A 17,654-nucleotide genomic window follows, 5' to 3' on the forward strand; every position below is an offset into this window, starting at 1 on the left:
TCACCTCCACCAGCCACACAGTTGGTGAATGAGAGGGGCGTGCTGGCGACCGCGTCGGCTCGCACGTTGCCGTGCGGCCCGTGGCCCGTGGCACGTTGGCTGCAAGCGCATGGGCATGGGCAGGTCGCAGGTTGAAGATCGAGAAACGTGTCCATGCTATGCTGCTATCTATCTATGCTATACACGGGCGGGGGGCAGATGCGGCTCATTCCCACTCATAACTGCTGCGACGCGGCATACGGCCGTTGATCAAAGTCGCGTCGCTGTCACTGTCACTGTCGCTGTCGCCACGACCAATCTCAAACTGACCACCCACATCGAAACGGCGTGGTACTGGAGGCGCAAACTGCTCTGGGTGGCCAGGCTCAACACCTGGCTCGAGGCCAAGACGCAGCTCCGAGGTGAGCGCCTTGAGCTCCTGGAAGGCCGCGGGGTCGTGGGCGAAGAAGTGGCCAGCGCCATACTGCCTGGTAGGTTAGCACGCGATGCGCAATCGGCAACCTACCTCATACGAGGCCGCGTAAGAGGCCACAGGCCTTGCCTGACCTCTAACAGCCATCCACGCCAAGTTGTCGAGGGCATGGCACCATCGCCGCAGAACACGGAGCGCATGTTACGGCGCCATCCCACATCATAAATGTTGATACTCCGAGCTTCCTGGCGGAGACGGGTGCGCTCGGGACGCGTGAGGATGTGGTCCGGGCGCCAAGCTCCAGGAATGCGGTGGCGCGTACCACGAGGCCCAAGTTCTTCCAAGAGAGCCCTCGTCGGAGGATCCAGCAACGCAGTCGGCACGGAGCGGTTCATGTCCTCGAGCGTGGTGCGGTTATTCCTAATGGTCAGACTTGAAGGCATACCCCTTGACAACTCACAAGAGCAGATACCAGTGGTATGCGCACAAGGCACCGAGGGCAATTGAAAATGCCACACCGAGAATGGTCAGGAGCATGAAGATTACAGGCCGGAGAGCAAAGCGCATCTGTCCCGCGTCAACATTATACTTCACGGTCACGGCAGCTTACATCCATCTCATCCATCATGGCTGCGGCGTGAGGGTTGTTCTTCAGTTCCTCAACATCGAGTGGGTCAGTGAAGAAGCGATACACCTCAATGCCGGCCTGGGAACAGCCGAACAATGCCAGCGCAGTGGTGTACGAGAGAAAAAGCATGAAGGCTTTGTCTGCCATGTCAGTGGGTAGTATTTGCGAGCCAATGACTCACGGTTGTGGAGTCCAACGCAATTGTCGAGCCAGGGGCAGTGGTGGTCCACTGGTTTGGGTCAGCATGATCCTCCAAAAGGAGTCTTTCTACCCACTCTTCAGGACACACTGCATACACGACCGGCAATGGTGACAGCGGTCAGGCTTCCAGCCATCACACTTGCGACACCATCGGAGTCCGCCGGTGGCGCCCTTGGCCATGAGGGCCGTGGCTTCGGGCTCGGGATCCTTTGCCAGCAAGGCGTGGTTCTCGGCGCCGTCCTCGCCATAGTCCTCGTCATCACCGCCGCCGTTGCGCTCGGCGCTACGCTTCGGACTGCGGCGACTGCGCGCGTTGGCTGCTGCATCGCCATCCTGCTCAACTTGCCCATCTGCGCCTGAGTGTTCATCCCAGGGCTGCGGCGAGCGTGTGGCTCGCAGCAGACGTAGTGGAATGTCGTCATCGTCGTCTCCATCGACTGCGGCGGTCGCGGGGCGAGCAGGTGAAGGTTGCCGCACCTCATCGGGGCGGAGAGGCCGCGCATGGGGCGGCGCGAGGTCTTGGTCAGGCGAGATGGGGCGGTGCGTCACAGCCGCAGTATAGGAAACGGCAGAGAGGAAAAGAAGGGTGTGGTACACCACAATTCTGTACAAGTCAGCTCACAGCAATCTTGTGTCCTCGGGGACGTCGTCGACGCACTGTATGAGAAAGCGGCCCGTCTCATGACGAGTGAGGAGCACCTGCTGTACGGAGACGAATGCAACGAACAGGATCCATGTGCCAGCGAGGAGGACAACAATGACTGAGGTTAGCGCACACGCCCAGCATAAGAGAGAGCTCACCAGCAACGGGAGCGCGTCGCATCACGCGTTGCACAGCGGCACGCGAGTCGTTGTCCAGCACAATCATGGTGGCGGGCTGTGGGGATGCCGGGTCGTGGGAGTGCAGTATATGGAGCAAACTCCGCCGAGGGCAAGGGAGGCTTCACGGCTTGGTAGAGCTTCTGGAGCGTCTTGTGCGTGGGGTGGTCGAAGTTGGACGAGGATAGAGTGGTTGTTGCGATTACAGAAGATCCAAAGATGACAACCAACCCACCAGATGACCCCCGTCGGCCTCCCTCTCCGGGAGACGGCGGTGCGTGACACCAGGGGGCGCGGCTGGGCGGCGAGGCCGTGGGGCCCTTTGAGAGCGCTCAAATGTCATAACATATATGATTACGTAAAACAGAGTAATTAGACCCGGATTCAAATTGCCTGCGGAAGTAAACCAGTCGCGCCCGTCAACCAAGTGTCAGTGTAAGGACAATCAACCGAGAGCCAAACAAAACAACAACCCCAACAAACCCCCTTCCTTTGCCTCCCCTCTCTCTCCCTCCTTGTCACTAGCATCCATGCCCACACCCATCTCATCCCCTTCCACACCACTACGGCGTCGGGCACAGGCCAAGAAGCACGCGTCCATCGCGTCACCGACATCTGACAGCACCCCACTCCGTCCGACAAATCGCACAAACCAAATGATCAACGACGACGCGGCAGAGCGTGCTGCTCGCCGCAAGTCCGCCCACTTTGCAGACATCGGTCTCGGACACGCTGGAAAGGAGAATCCTGGTGGCATGGGGTCGCCTGCCGATGTTCCCCAGCGCAAGGGTTCCGCCCTCGCTGTTCAGCAAGTTGCCGCGCGCCGCGCCAAGCGTCTCAGCACCGTCGGCCCCACCACGCCGCCTGTCAGCATGGAAGTCATGAACACCAACTTTGAAGAATGGATGAAGCTCGCCACTGACAATGTAAGAGGTATTGAAAGTGTTTGAGCTGACCTCGCAGAAAATCACGGCGACAAACACTTGGAACTTTGCCCTCATCGATTACTTTCACGACCTGACCCTGTTGCGCAACGGCCCCGACGACCAGAGCATCAACTTTCAAAAGGCGTCGTGTACGCTGGACGGATGTGTCAAGATCTGGACGTCGCGTGTCGACAGTGTCGCCACCGAGACTGGCAAGCTCCTCAGTGGTCTTGCTGGCGGCGGCGGTGGCGGAGACGACGGCGACGATGTGGATGGCGAAGACGATGAATCTGGCGAACCAAAGGCTGCCAGGAAGGTAAGCTTGGCAAACATCGCCGTTTAGCTGACATTAGTCCCACCGTTCCGAGGCCACTCTGGCCAAGTCGTTTACGACGCTCCAGGTCAAGAAGTTTGACCTTGAATTCACTGTCGACCCGCTCTTCAAGAAGACAAGCGCAGACTTTGACGAGGGTGGCGCCATGGGTCTCCTCATGAACCACCTGGGCATTGACGGCACGGGTCGTGTTGTGTTTGACGCCGGTGATGCTGTCATTGAAGAGGAGTACGAAGAGGAGGAGGAGCCAGACGACGAGCTCGTCGACATTTCGCGTCTTCGCGAGCTCATCCCCACCGAGGAGGAGACTGCGCCCCTCGCAATCTCCGAGACTCTGGCCACCTTCCACTTTAGCACCGATGCCGACGACATGCCGGACCTCGCAGCCATTACCGGTCTGTCCTCCCTTGCGGACGAGCCCGAGCGACCAGTCCACGACGCGCCCGTGGGTGAAGCCGTCGACTTCTTCGGCGACGACGACTATGACATGGGCGGTCCTTCCGGCTATGCCGGCGATGACATGTCCATGGCCGACGACGGCGAGTTTGCCCAAGATGTGTTTGGCACCGGCGCGCCCACGGCCCAGCACGGCGACTCGCAAGGCCCCTTTGACCCTCGTCGTGGCGCCGACCTTGTCATGTCGTTTATCGGCACAGAGGACGGCGACAACATGTTCGACTACTTTGACTCTGGATTCGGCAAGGCCTGGGCAGGCGCTGAACACTGGAAGCTCCGCAAGGTGTCACGCAAGGACACTGTCATTGCGGGTACCAGGGAGAAGAAGGAGAAGAAGGCTCCGTTCACCATCGACTTTATGAACCCAGAAGCCGCACAGTCGTCCAAGACTCTGTTTGCGCCTGGTACCAAGGCTACAAACCAGCTGCCCTCCTCATCTCGCTCGCGAGGCAAGAAGTCTGCCGCAGCAGCACGCCGCGAGGAGTGGCTCCTCCCCGACGACATGCACTTTAGCAGCCAGCAGTTGCTGCGATTGTTCCTCAAGCCCAAGTTTGCGCTCCGGATGCGTCGTGGCGGTGGCCGCGTAGTCGAGAACGCCAATGGCGAGATTGACGAGAACTTTTGGGCCCAGGCCGCTGCCGACCGGGCAGAAGGCTCGGATGCCATGGACATGGACAGCGGAGCGCTACCTTTCGAGTCGCAGTTCTTCCACGACGACGGCGATGGAGACGACGACGGATTTGTTGACGACGCGTTCGTCGACGACGCTCTCGCGCCTCTTCCCGATGGCGATGTCGACGACCTGTGGCAAAGCACGCAGGGCGAGGAATTGCGCCGCCCCCGACCAGAGAACGTGCGGTACGCCAAGAAGGCCAAGCGCGTCGACGTCAAGCGCCTCAAGGACGATATTTGGGACGACCTCAGGGGTCTGGTGGACGATTCAGTGTCCGACCCCGAGTCACAGGCGCCTCAGACACCCGCCGAGCCCGCCGACCCGTCAGCCCCCCTCGAACCCGTCAAGACGTTCGACCATGTCATCCAGTCCCTCCGCTCAAACTACCCGCGCGAGAAGATGTCCGAAATCTCCACTTCCTTCTGCTTCATCTGTCTTCTTCACCTCGCCAACGAGGAGGGTCTGCGTATCGAAACGGCACGCTCAGACGGCCTGGAGGGCATGGATGTGGGCATGAAGGGTTACGCCGACCTGGACGAGGAGGACGAGGAGCGCGGCTTCCTGCCTTCCAAGCGCATGGACGAGGGCGACCGCATCGACCGAATCGTCGGCGAGCTCCAGGCGCTCAAGGTCTACAAGGTTAGTTGTGTGCATGACATCTCGGATGAGATTCAACTGACCATATTTACCAGGACCCCAACGCCGGCCGCGCGGCATAGCACATGCCCAACGATCAATGTACGATAGACATAATGTATCTGGTGCAGGCGGCGCGGGTACACTACATACACAGATACCGCGGCGATAATGGCTTCCTTTTTGCGAACAGTACAGGGTATGCATACCAGATGGACCAAATTACACTGCGCGCAGCGACCGACCACCGTGTGGTATGTGCAAGGCGCCGGCGCAGAAACATACTATATATATTCTCTTACGGAGGGAGGTATACGTTTGCGTGTCTTAACGGAACACGGCGTGGACGCGACGGCCCACCTCGTCGGGGCTGCCCTTGAGGTCTATGCGTCGTCAGCGCAACTCGTGTCACCCACTCTCGTCTGTTGTCTACTCACACTTGTCATACTTGCCGTGCGCCTTGTTCCAGAACTGGGAATAGGCTGTGCGCACAAGCTCCTCCGTCTCGTTGCCAACGCGGTCGCGGAGATGCGGGTCGGCCCGGGACAGCGGGTATTGTCTGCACGTCTGCTCGAGCTCGGAAAGACGCTCAAAGAAGGCCGCAGCAGCCTCCTTTGTGCTCTGCTTGTCATGCGACGAGCCGACGTTGAAGCGCGACTGCACAGTGTGCTGGAGCAGTGCGGTGAGGCCGGTCCATTCGCCGAGATAGCCCCTGATTTTGTCAGTTATGCAAACGAAATGTAACTCACTGCTTGGCTTCACGGAAGTGCCGGTTCAACATGTCCTCCGCGCCTGGACCGATGATGTCGGCATTGAACGACGAGGTGGTGTTGCGGATATGGGACACTGTAAAGTTAGCAACAGGTCGTGACCACGGATATCTCTTGGTGGGACTAACAGTTGTTGAGAAGGAAGGTGGACGACAGTGGGCGGCGCATCATCTTTGCGCTCGTATCAAGGTGAATCAAGAGCGTACCCAACACGTCTGCTGCGTACAGGTTGACGAGGCCACCTTCCTCGGCTGCAGAGCGGGCCGTGGATGGCGGTGTGCTCGCGCCCATGAGCCACGAGCGCTCAATGTGACCGCTACTCCGCAACAGCGTCTCGACGAGGTTGCCGTAGGAAGGCAGTGCCTCGAGGTCTGCGAGGGTCGAATGCGTCGTGTCCGAGATGGACACGTTCTGGGTGGCGTTACGCGCTGGGGCACGAATATCGACAAGGCGTTCGGGGAATGAACGTAACGCAAGCGCGCGCATAGTGCTGAGAGTGGGGTTGAGTGCGTTTTGCACGTCGGCGCCGTCCTGGCCGAGCAGGTTTGCCATAACCGTCTCGTACTTTGGCTGGAAAGTGCTGAGGGCCGCGTAGAGATCCAGGAGACACATGGTCTGGGTCGTGAGGGACTTTTTGATACCCGCGATAACCTGGGTCATCGTTTGGTTGAGCACTGTTAAACCATATGGCAGCGTTTCGACAACCAGCTGGTGGCCTACAGATCCGGGGAAGGTGACGGCCGCAAGGGCGGCTTCGGCCTCGGCAGCGACGAGGTACGAGTCCCACAGCTTCATGACCAGTCGGACCTTTTCGCTACCACGGCCTTCATAGTTGCCAGTTCCGGCCTCGTCGACATGTGCCGACACGGCCGTGAGAGACCGGCGAATCCAGTCACCACGCGCGGCCGCAAGGTCGGCGATGCAATCGTTCAAAATGGGCTGCAGGACCTGTGTCGTCTTGGGAGTAGGTTGGTCGGGGTAAACAGCGGCCGCTAGACGGGCGGTGAGAGCGCGCACACTGCTCAGCGGCGGATAGTATGTAGCTGGGGAAGGCACGTCGGAGCCCGCAAATGTGTTGGGGTCAAAGGGTCGTGGCATTGTGTCGCGCGTCACTTGGAGCAGCATCTGGACACACTGGCCAAACGCGTCCTCAACAATGGATGACTGGCAGGTCAGTATACTCTAGATTAAACACACTTCCACCACTCACCAGTTCGGCAACGCCCTGCTCCCTCGTGCCTCCCCGTCCCTCCATGAGCCCCTGGTTCATGTGCTCGAGGTCGGCAATAACGACCTCCAATGCGCCAAAGTACTCTCCCAGAGCCATGATATCCGGTCCGCGGGACAGAATTACACGCTCTCCGCCATCTCCCTGTGGACTCCATGGGATCTGGGGCGACAGGGACTGAGGGGTGACGACCGGGCTCATGGGGCTCGGAGCTCGTTGGGTAGGCAGGCTGGGCGCTGCGAGCTGTGGCGACGTCTCCTGCCAGCGGGGAAGAACGTCGGTACGTGGCACGGCACGCTTGCGGTCCATGACCGAAGGCGAAGACGACAGGGGTGATTCCGTCTTCTTCTTCTTCTTCTCTTCCACCACTTTACTCGCTGGCTTGCTGAACACTTGCGAGGGCGGAAGCTGGCCTGCGGAACCGCTGCGAGGAATCGAGCTGCTGCTTTCCGTATAGGAGCCGTGTCCGTTCGCACTCGACGTGGTGGGGTACGAGTCCTTGCGCTTGGCTGCAGAGCTGGGCACCGGTGCTCCGGTCATTTGCGCAATGGCCAGGTCAATGTTGGCGGCTTGTCGCGTGAGCTCGCGGATACCCAACGGCGCGATCGACTTGTCGAGGCGAGAAAGCCGTGTGTCAAGCTGTGATAGAATGGCTAAAGGTTAATAAGGGATACGCAATGGCAACTCACTTGTCATACGCTTGCTCAGAGTGTTGGTCTTGAGCAGATGTTGGTCCTGCATCAAATCAGTAACACGTCGGGCGCGAAAGTGACATCGACACATACCAGCAGAGCGAGGTCGGTCTCTTCGTCAACAGCCAACGACCCGCCCGCGAGTCCGCTATCGTGGGCGGTCACTGCCATTGTTTATCACTCTCTGTTGTTCGGTACGGGTCGTGAAGGTATGTGGAGGGAAAAGGAGATCAACAATGCTTGAGAGTTATGAGCCTACTGGCAGTAATCGTCATGTCTCGCGTATTCCGGGTGGTCAGGCGCGTGTGGGTCGGCGCGCGACCTCGAGGGCGCGGAGGCAAATTATGGGATGCTCACGAGAGAGACACGCGGCGGTCGCGTGGCACGCCAGTGGCGCGGTGCCATTTGTTTGGGAATTATATGTATTAATAGTGAATTATTCGTCTCCCTTATATCTGTCTATAGTATCTTCGGCCATATTATGCGCAACAGCGATGAGGGTAGGGACAGCAGGAGAGGAATGTCTGCGAAGCGCTCCCAGTAAACCCAAACTCCATGGATAGACTTTGAGAGTACATATGTATCCAGCAATGAAGGCAGATGTGGGCTAGCGGGGGCACACATGGCCTCTCTTCGCGGATATTGATCGCACCGGCGAGGCATCGATTGCGGAGGGAGGTTGTGACATCGCATACCAGTCAACTAAAGGCTGCCATGCCATGAAGTTCGCAGCCACGAACCGCAAGACAGCCTTTTGCATTGTGGCATTGGTGTACACTTGAGTGTCTTGGTGCCACAAAGGACATTTGGCCAGGAATGGATTCGGGATAGTCCCCGAGAGACACAGAGACGAAAGATGGCTTGCAACAAAGGGTTGAACGCCGTCTAGCCAATGGGCGAGGGCGGCTGGGGGAAGGAACTGTGTAATGGGTCAAGCCCGGGCGGGTCAACGTGTCATCCCATGATGTAAACCGGTGTCAGTGTTCCTGCACTGCTGTCCCAGTTACACGGCAACTGTTCCGCTCAATGCCACATGCCTGTCAGAAACAACAATTCAACAACGTGTGCACGGAATGGTTGGGCGAAAGGGTGTGTTGCAAAGGGTGCCACCTGTCGGGGTTTTCGGCATTGATTAAAGGACCCATGGGACGACGTGGAGGGAGGTGGGGCTGCGGGATCAAAATTAGCTGAGGGGCGATTTTGCCCTGAGGGATCGAGCGATGCGGACAGACACCCGCCGTGGCTGGGCGTGCGGGTCTCACACTGGGCAGATTCAAAAACCAAGAACGTGTCCGCGACTTTCAGTTCTTCACCCCCACCCAACCCCCCCAAACCACCTCTACCAAAATGTCTTACAAGGTGCGTCCCAACACACCAACCAGCCTTACACAGGACAATGCTGACGCTGCATACAGGTTGCCGACATCTCGCTCGCCGCTTTCGGCCGCAAGGAGGTGAGTACAGCATGGCATCGCACTCTGCCTCCTGTCACCCATCGTTTGGGAGACCGAGAGTGGCAGGGAGCGACAGGCATCGTGCTACTTTGAGCAGGCGCTAACATGTCCAGATCGAGCTCGCCGAGCGCGAGATGCGTAAGTCTAAAGCTCTGGGAGACCGCACGAGAGTGGCAGATACGGGGGACCCCAGGTCGCATACATGGCGTATGGGCGGCTTCTTATCCTGCCGACTGTCATCAACGCGTATCCCTCGCCGACGATTCTAGAGCAATTTACTGACGTTGACGATAGCCGGACTCATGTACCTCCGTGAGAAGTACGGCGCCTCGAAGCCCCTCAGCGGTGCCCGCATTGCCGGCTGTCTCCACATGACCATCCAGACCGCCGTCCTCATCGAGACCCTTACCGCTCTCGGTGCTGAGGTTACCTGGTCGTCGTGCAACATCTACTCGACTCAGGACCACGCCGCTGCCGCCATTGCCGCCACTGGTGTCCCCGTCTACGCCTGGAAGGGCGAGACCGAGGAGGAGTACCTCTGGTGCATTGAGCAGACCCTTGCCGCCTTCCCCGAGGGCAAGTCGCTCAACCTCATCCTCGACGACGGAGGTGACCTTACCTCGCTCGTCCACGAGAAGTACCCCCAGTACCTCAAGGACATCAAGGGTGTCTCGGAGGAGACCACCACCGGTGTGCACCACCTCTACAAGATGTTCGCCGACGGCAAGCTCAAGGTCCCCGCCATCAACGTCAACGACTCGGTCACCAAGTCCAAGTTCGACAACTACTACGGCTGCCGCGAGTCGCTCGTCGACGGCATCAAGCGTGCCACCGACGTCATGATCGCTGGTAAGGTCGCTGTCGTCGCCGGCTTCGGTGACGTCGGCAAGGGCTGTGCCGAGTCGCTCCGCACCTACGGTGCCCGTGTTCTCGTTACCGAGATCGACCCCATCAACGCTCTCCAGGCTTCGATGTGCGGCTACGAGGTCTGCACCATGGAGGACGCCGCTTCGCGCGCCAACATCTTCGTCACCACCACCGGTAACCGTGACATCATCACCGCCAAGCACTTCGAGGCCATGCCCGAGGACGCCATTGTCTGCAACATTGGCCACTTCGACGTCGAGATTGACGTTGCCTGGCTCAAGGCCAACGCCAAGCAGGCCGTCAACATCAAGCCCCAGGTCGACCGCTACACCATGGCTTCGGGCCGCCACATCATCCTCCTCGCCGAGGGCCGTCTTGTCAACCTTGGCTGCGCTACTGGCCACCCCTCGTTCGTCATGTCGTGCTCGTTCGCCAACCAGACCCTCGCCCAGATCGCCCTCTGGACCGAGAACGAGAAGTACCCCCTCGGCGTCCACATGCTCCCCAAGGAGCTCGACGAGGAGGTTGCTCGTGCCCACCTCGCCCAGCTTGGCGTCAAGCTCACCACCCTCTCGTCTGAGCAGGCCGAGTACCTTGGTCTCCCCGTTGCTGGCCCATACAAGCCAGCTCACTGTATGTCATGCTTTCGGCGCCATCAGAATTGTCGTGCTCACCATCACAGACCGTTACTAAGCGATGGAAGACGTCCAAGGACTTTTGATGCCTCAACAGCGTCAAAATTGCTCCCGTTTTCCCTCCTAAACCCACTATACCCCCAGTCCCCCTTTATCTCCATCATTTGTGACTACCCACCCCCCCATAAAACATGGCTTTTCAACACTAGCCGCTCAGCATTCAAGAAACACAGTCTCGTCGATAGTTATAAGTCGATGTATCAAGGACTGGAGGCATATACAGACTGTGGCGGATCCGGGATTAATCAATTAACCGATCTTACCGATATTCACCGATATTCACCGATTTGTCTGATGTGCAGCACGAGGGATATCAGTACAGCGATCTGATCTCTGATCTATGAGGTCATGCGCATGTGTTCTGTCGGAAAGAGGCAACACGTTGTTGCCCACGATGAAGAGGCTGTACAGCGACCTCCCTGCGGCGCTTTAAAGGAGTCGGGTCTGACTGTCTGGTACCAAGGTATGAGAAGTGATCGCGGCAAACACTTTTCGCCTGGTTAGACGCATCAGCAGGATGATGGTCTACATCATAGCCACCCAAGAACCGCAAGAAGCATATGTCGTAAGAAGTCGCTGGGCGATGGAAGAGGAGTTGTGTGCAACGACAACGTATGATAGAACTTTATTTCTTTTTATTTACTACCACTCCCAAGAACGTCCAGGTTCCGTGTCGCGCTGGCGGCTTCCGTCAACATCGTTCTCTTCCTCCACCTCCGCGATGCGGACATGACGCCCTTCCTGCGCCTACTCTTCTGACGTCTCACTCATTTAGCGGTCGGTGTCAGCCGCATGCTTGGCTGCAGCAGTCACAGCCTCGTCAAACACGCATCCATTGAAAAAGGCCGAGTGGCTCAAGCACCACAGGTGGGCTTGGCCGTCGGGACCACGGGTGCCGTCGCCGACCTACTGTCAGCATGCATGTGATGACATGGAAAGCCACCTGCTTGAAGCCAAAGCGGGCCATGTTGGCTGTGAAGTTGCGCCAGGTCAAGTTCTTGCTCGCGAGGCTGGACGATCGCGGTCAGCTCCTCTTGTGCTGCTCCCACACAACAACAACTTGACTTACAGCACTTCGGTTTCAAAGTGGGCCTTGTCAATCTGGAGAACGCCACTGTTGGTCCCCCATTGGATGGAGCGCTCCAAGGGGTTCTTGGTGACAGAGGCGTCAAGAGCATCCTGGAGGAGCTCAATAAGGTTGCGCGCAGCGTCGACGGGCGTGGCAAGACGTTCGTCGAGGACAAGACAATGTCCTTGTCACGCGAATCGAGAGGCTTGATATCGTCAAGGGCGTCGCGGTCGTTTTTGATGAACGAGGGGTGGTGAAACGCGTAGGCGTAGTTGTCGCCACTCTCTCCCGTCTTCTGCTGCATTTGATGTCAACCCTACTGTATGCGTATTGAAGTAGGACATACCTCAAAACCCATCTCGGAAAGCTGTTCGATGAATGAACGACACACATTTTGGGAAGGCGACTTGAAAGACCTATGGTTAATTGGAAAGTGTGATTACACGAACAGGTCAACAAACCCGTCCTTGTTAAACACTACGAATCCAGATTCGTCACCCCAGTCGGCGATACGGTTCTGGGGCGCGAGGGGCGCCTGCTCGACAAGGAAGTCGAAGATGAGGCCGAACCAAGGGTTCTCTGGACTCAGGACTTTTTCTTCCCATGGCCACACAGGAGGAGGCACCTTGTCACCATTCGGGTAGAAGTAGCCGAATTTCTCGCCGGCGAGGATCCTGGCCTCGAGGGAGTTCTTGTAATCTTTACGGCTTTGGGCCAGGCGCTTGCGCTCCTCTAATTCGTGAGTCTCAAGCTCATGAACCTTCACACTGATCCAATGCACAATGCACACACTCACTAGCCTGCTCTTGCTTGGTGAGAAGGGAACGAGGGTGTGTGTTTGAATTTGTGAATGAACGTCGGCGGTGAAGTGGTCCGGCGCCGTGGGGGTTGACTGGACTCGGATGGCTGGTGGCAATCCGCCCCTGTTTGGCCAACAGCCAGTGGCCAGTGGGCCAGTTTGTTGTGTAAACACACCCCGCGTTTTGATACAACGCGCTTCGACGCGTCACCTCGATCACCTCCACCCGCACAAACACACAGATCCAGCTGGACGTTCTCGGGTTCGTGTGTAACCGCATCGTCTTCCTTCTCTCCATCCATCACACCACTCCTTTTCGCCACCCAGCTCACTTGTGTACCGCCTTCCCTCATTCTCTCCTCACCCTGCACTCTCATCACCATGGGCAGGGCTGCAGATACAATAGGAGAGGAGGCTACCGCCTTCTGGGAACAATTGTCGGCCAGCCCCACCAACTTGAGCTACCTTGACTCTGTTCCCAAGAGCCAGAAGGTTCAGATTGCGGCCCAGGTGGAAGCGACGTTGCGTGCCGGTGACCCCAATGCGGCCTTCAAGATTTTCCTCTCTTTGACCGGAAAGACCCAAGCGATTCTTCTCGGTGGCGGGGACCGCTGCCCAAAGCTACCAGCATCCACTGTACCCGTGATTGAATCCCTCCCTGTCTTCAAGATCACGAAAGACGTCTGGTGCCAGTCTCTGTCCCCCACGACACCTGGATACATCGCACACCTGGCTTCTCAGACTCCTTGGTTTACTCCCACCGAGGCGAGTTCTGCTAGTTCTGCTGTGGACGCGGAAAGCTAACAAGAAGGTTGAAGAGCGCCTGGGCCTTGTTGCCGACATGTTCATCAAACACACCGCCGGAAACATCATCACATCACGCGAGCTGCTGCTCAACCTCTGGGACGACGAATACGGAAGCCGAGACTTCGACATTCACCCCACCATCCCCCTCGGCGTCCTCTTTGACACCAGCCCGATCAATGGTGGCCTTGGCGCCTCTGGTTATCTGTCTCAGACGTGGGAACAGCTGCAAGAGGTGTGTTTTGTTCAAGGGCATGGCTAACTGTAGTTCACAAAAGTACGAATGACGGCTGCCGGTCTGACTCCGCCACGCCGCGTGTCGTTGTTCCACCTCACGACTCGAGTGAACGAGCTGTACTTCCAGTGAGTGCGGTTTCTTTACTTCCGCCTATTGTGTGCAGTTGAGCAGAGTTCTGACCCCAACAGTGACCAGGGTATCGTTCAGTTGGAGGAGGTCGACTCGGTCGAAGCGCAGGAGATCAAAGAGTACGCCTCCGACAAGCTCCCTGATGGCATCCCACGGTTGCCGCCATGGTTCACGCCGAGTTCGGCGTTATGGTACCTCAACGCTCCTGGCTTGGACAGCTCTTTAAGGAGCTGGTGGGACACGACAAGGTCCCTCCTCTCCAGCCCATCGAAGAGCGCGTCCAACACTTGCAGGATCTGGCAACGAGGTACGACAACGAGGACGTTCACTCTCGCGTCTTCAACGATCGCCGCTACCAGTGGCACTACTGCGACCCCGCCATCATCCTCGACAGGCGTCGAGAGTTATACGGCGTTGTCGCGGGTACCCCAAGGGCCGCTGCTCTCGTTAAAACGGGCGACATCACCGGCTGCTGCCAATATGGCTGCCCACTGTCATCTACCGCCATCGTGGGTACTGGTCTCACCACGGGCCAATGGAGTATCGACTTCCTCGACGTCGACAGTCACACGTCCGTCTCTTGTCCCCGCCACTCCCCGATCAGCGAGTTTCTGACCGCTGCTGACGGCTTGTCACTCACCAAGAGCATGGCCCGCGCCCTCATCAAGACAGCAGGGCGCGTTCTGTTCAATGCCATTCGTGGTGGCTTCTGTCAGGTGGAGGACAGCTTCAGCCAGGGCGTCTTCGGCGTGACCAACTTCGAAGACCCCACGGGACAACATCTCGCCATCTGCGTCAATTGCCACAGCTTGGGTGTTCCCCAATTGACCAAGACCCAGCAGCTCGTAGGGCTTCCCACACCACACAATTCTGCTCCGACACAGTCTGTCAAAAATGCATGCTATGCTCTATGTCTTGTACATTCAAAAAGTGGAGACCAAACAAGCACAGGTATGATAGACGGCGCGGCTTTGCACATTCTTCACACATCCGCACTCCTGCGTGCAAAATTATTGAGACGATCCACAATGCGCTGTGAAGTAGGGCAGCGTCGTGTCTGATACTTTATAATTTTTCTGACGTGGAGAAAATACTACTGTGCCACCGCAGCCCTCAAGATGGTGAGTTTGAATAACTCTTGGGGGCAGGAACCGCTGTCGCCACACCTTGGGGGTGCCACCGTCCGCCGCTTCTGTTCGGTCAATGGGCAATTCAACGCATGGCATAAGGAACCGCATGGCATGAGGAGCGCGTCACGTAGGGAATGGGTCATGTATGCTACACCAAGTATCTCTTACACATCGTCCTCGCTCCAGGGCTGGACCTGGCTCAAGAACTCGATCGCGCCAACCCGACGAGTGTTTTGCTGGATGAACTGGAGTAGGCCGCGCCGGGACCATGGGAACTGAGCAGCCACGTCAATACATGAAAAGGCAAATGGGGTCAAGTCGTCCTTCTTACCAGGGTAGAGCTTGTGAGTGAGGTGAACACTCTGCTCGCCTATCCGCTTGTGGAGGTCGTCATTGGATAAAGCGCTTTCGGATGCTGCGCGGATAACAATGTCGGCAGCGCTGTCGAAACTTTGCGGTCGAGTGCACCACCAAAGAGGCTGCCAAACTTTCCAGCGACCTTGTTGCGACCGCGGATGCGGCCGGTAGCCTGGAAACAAGTGGGGCAGATGCTGTCGCCTTTGGACGACACGAAACCATACACGCCGTAAAAGGTGGAGCCCGAAGGCCGGTCGTGGGCGACGCAACGGTTGGCACACCCTGCCATCCCACATTGCAGGACGACCGCATTGCGCGTGCCGCGGATGGTGGCGACGGTGTTCTTGCGGATGACCTCCTGGCCCAGCTTTTTGAGTTCCGACATTTGCTCTCGCCTGTAAATCTTGCAGGATCCACAAACGGCGAGGTACTGGCACATGGGATCCTCGTCATATGCCATGCCGTAAATGTCACCCGCAGCGCAGTCTGTCACAGGACAGCTGCCGCTTCGGATGACATTGAAAGGGTTCGGCCTCCGGTCGTGAGGAGGGCCGGAGCCAAGGGTTGGGAGAATGCCAAACCATCTTCACGATCAGTGAAGTATTCGGCGAGCTGAAGGTAGACTCCGCAGCAGATGAGGTTGGTGGGGTCGCTGCGGAGGGGGTCGATGGACCAAAAGCCGTCCACCACGAGACCATTCACGGATCCTCGGGGCAGACAGACGACAGAGGTAGCAACATCCGACCTTGTTGCCCTTCTGGGCCAGGGCATCTGCCTCGACGGTGCCATCCAGAATGCCTTGCGCCTCCCAGGCGCGGTCGATCGTCTGGAAGGGGTTGTAGGCCGACCACACGAAGCGACGGTCGTTGAGAAGACGGGCGTGGACATCCTCGCGGTCGTACATGCCGCGCAACTCATGGAGGTCGTCGTACCTCTGCGCGAGTGGCTTCAGTGGGCCGGAGGGCAAGCGGCTGAGCCAATTGGCGTGGTGAGGGACCAAGAGGACGCCGTGCTTGCGGAGAACCATGCTCGCCACCGTGCGCAGTGGTGTACCTGCCGATCGTGCAGCGCTTGCGTACTTGAGGACCTCGGTTTGCTCGTCGTCGTTGAGCTCTTCCATTTGAATACCGTGGTTACCTTGACTAAAGACAGTCAGAACCATTGGTTTGGTGGAAATGTGATACGTTACTCACGGGAAATAGAACGCATTGACGTCCGTCGTCAGGTGGAACAAAGTCGCACGCGGACGAGGGATTTGTCCTCTGGCGCGGACACGGTCGTCGACCATCTGAATTGCTAGTCAGTCAAGTCACACCAATTTTCACTCACCGTCTGCAGGGACTTCCACATTGCGTTGGCATAAGTCATGGCCATGCCTGTAATGGGAGACATGTCCATGACAACGCCTTGGACGGTGGTGGGCTGGAGCTCGAAGTCGCGAGACTGGTGGAGCTCATCCCACAAGTTGACGATCAAGTTTGGTGAAGGGATCACCAAGCCGGACGTGTGCTCAATGAAGAGGTCACAGATGGCGGCGATGCGTGTCTTGATCTATGTTTTGTTAGCGTTGCGGTGACCTTGTCATCTCTCACCTCGTCTGGGTTAAACCAAGGGGTAAAGAGGGGGAGGAATGCGATAGAGCTTGGATCCGAGGGAGGCAAGCTTGAACACCTGACATCGTCAAGGATCCGGTAGACTGGCAAGTCCTTGATGACCGGGACGGTGGAGTTGAGGATTTTTGTGGTGGGCTCCACACCGCCCAAAAGGATTGCTTGCGACTTGCCGGTCAGGGCAAGAAGGGTTTGAAGCGCTGCTTCGGCGTCACTGGCAGCTAGCTGGGCATCGACATTGACGACAACGGCGGCCTTGTCGGCCTTGGAGGTAGTGTCAAGATACCTGTAGTTCAGAGTGTTTGCTCTAAACTCTTTCGGATCCATTTGAGTAAGGATCTCTGTTGACTCGATGGCCATGTTGGGGTGTGATTGTTGAGAGAGAGAGAGTGACTGTTGGCGAGGTGATAGGAGTTGAAAGGAGGTGAAAGGAGTTGAAAGAAAGCAGAACCTCTTGCCACTGGCGCGCCACTGGGCGTGTGACATATGCGTGAGAACGGAGAGAGCGCCCTATGCGTGTGCGCAGTGGTGAGCGTGGGGCTTTCCAGTGGCCAGTGGGTCAGCGCGACGCCCGGTGTGTGGCTGGTGCGGGATGACTGGACTTCGCACTCATTGTTTATCGACGGCTATTGTGGCACCGGAAAGAGGATGCTCTTCGACTCTTCTGTGATCTGTGATCTGTGAACCCCCAGGTCCTGTCCGGGGAAGACTGATGCATCGCGTCTTA

At 57.7% G+C, this 17,654-nt stretch overlaps 7 protein-coding genes across 7 annotated transcripts; 3 read left to right on the top strand and 4 right to left on the bottom strand.

The window, feature by feature from the left end:
- Positions 1-205: 205 nt before the first annotated feature.
- On the bottom strand, positions 206-2,109 carry PFA3 (palmitoyltransferase for Vac8p; the record flags this gene model as incomplete). The annotated part of the gene is made up of 8 exons (XM_028616395.1): positions 206-467; positions 506-832; positions 873-979; positions 1,023-1,180; positions 1,222-1,269; positions 1,316-1,845; positions 1,900-2,002; positions 2,043-2,109. The coding sequence occupies 8 exons, from the start codon at positions 2,107-2,109 to the stop codon at positions 206-208; spliced, it is 1,602 nt and encodes a 533-aa protein (XP_028480252.1).
- A 607-nt stretch (positions 2,110-2,716) lies between these two features.
- EHS24_000570 (uncharacterized protein) lies at positions 2,717-5,168 on the top strand (the record flags this gene model as incomplete). Its single annotated transcript, XM_028616396.1, has 4 exons — positions 2,717-2,986; positions 3,024-3,302; positions 3,340-5,088; positions 5,142-5,168. The coding sequence occupies 4 exons, from the start codon at positions 2,717-2,719 to the stop codon at positions 5,166-5,168; spliced, it is 2,325 nt and encodes a 774-aa protein (XP_028480253.1).
- Positions 5,169-5,412: 244 nt separating this feature from the next.
- On the bottom strand, positions 5,413-7,946 carry EHS24_000571 (uncharacterized protein; the record flags this gene model as incomplete). Its single annotated transcript, XM_028616397.1, has 7 exons — positions 5,413-5,468; positions 5,523-5,797; positions 5,835-5,931; positions 5,984-7,019; positions 7,066-7,736; positions 7,773-7,818; positions 7,869-7,946. 7 exons carry the CDS (start codon positions 7,944-7,946, stop codon positions 5,413-5,415), a joined length of 2,259 nt encoding a protein of 752 aa, XP_028480254.1.
- Positions 7,947-9,122: 1,176 nt separating this feature from the next.
- Positions 9,123-10,789, top strand: SAH1 (S-adenosyl-L-homocysteine hydrolase; the record flags this gene model as incomplete). The annotated part of the gene is made up of 5 exons (XM_028616398.1): positions 9,123-9,134; positions 9,191-9,229; positions 9,343-9,367; positions 9,524-10,729; positions 10,779-10,789. The coding sequence occupies 5 exons, from the start codon at positions 9,123-9,125 to the stop codon at positions 10,787-10,789; spliced, it is 1,293 nt and encodes a 430-aa protein (XP_028480255.1).
- Positions 10,790-11,554: 765 nt separating this feature from the next.
- EHS24_000573 (uncharacterized protein) lies at positions 11,555-13,012 on the bottom strand (the record flags this gene model as incomplete). Its single annotated transcript, XM_028616399.1, has 8 exons — positions 11,555-11,557; positions 11,605-11,697; positions 11,735-11,801; positions 11,861-11,970; positions 12,021-12,158; positions 12,207-12,276; positions 12,322-12,590; positions 12,992-13,012. 8 exons carry the CDS (start codon positions 13,010-13,012, stop codon positions 11,555-11,557), a joined length of 771 nt encoding a protein of 256 aa, XP_028480256.1.
- Positions 13,013-13,040: 28 nt separating this feature from the next.
- On the top strand, positions 13,041-14,955 carry EHS24_000574 (uncharacterized protein; the record flags this gene model as incomplete). The annotated part of the gene is made up of 6 exons (XM_028616400.1): positions 13,041-13,445; positions 13,468-13,698; positions 13,732-13,826; positions 13,890-14,063; positions 14,138-14,675; positions 14,941-14,955. The coding sequence occupies 6 exons, from the start codon at positions 13,041-13,043 to the stop codon at positions 14,953-14,955; spliced, it is 1,458 nt and encodes a 485-aa protein (XP_028480257.1).
- A 169-nt stretch (positions 14,956-15,124) lies between these two features.
- On the bottom strand, positions 15,125-17,287 carry EHS24_000575 (uncharacterized protein; the record flags this gene model as incomplete). The annotated part of the gene is made up of 7 exons (XM_028616401.1): positions 15,125-15,410; positions 15,449-15,803; positions 15,908-15,969; positions 16,013-16,459; positions 16,511-16,605; positions 16,647-16,868; positions 16,910-17,287. The coding sequence occupies 7 exons, from the start codon at positions 17,285-17,287 to the stop codon at positions 15,125-15,127; spliced, it is 1,845 nt and encodes a 614-aa protein (XP_028480258.1).
- Positions 17,288-17,654: the final 367 nt, after the last annotated feature.

This window comes from Apiotrichum porosum, assembly GCF_003942205.1.
Source record: "Apiotrichum porosum strain DSM 27194 chromosome Unknown scaffold_1, whole genome shotgun sequence".
NCBI classification, from domain to species: domain Eukaryota; kingdom Fungi; phylum Basidiomycota; class Tremellomycetes; order Trichosporonales; family Trichosporonaceae; genus Apiotrichum; species Apiotrichum porosum.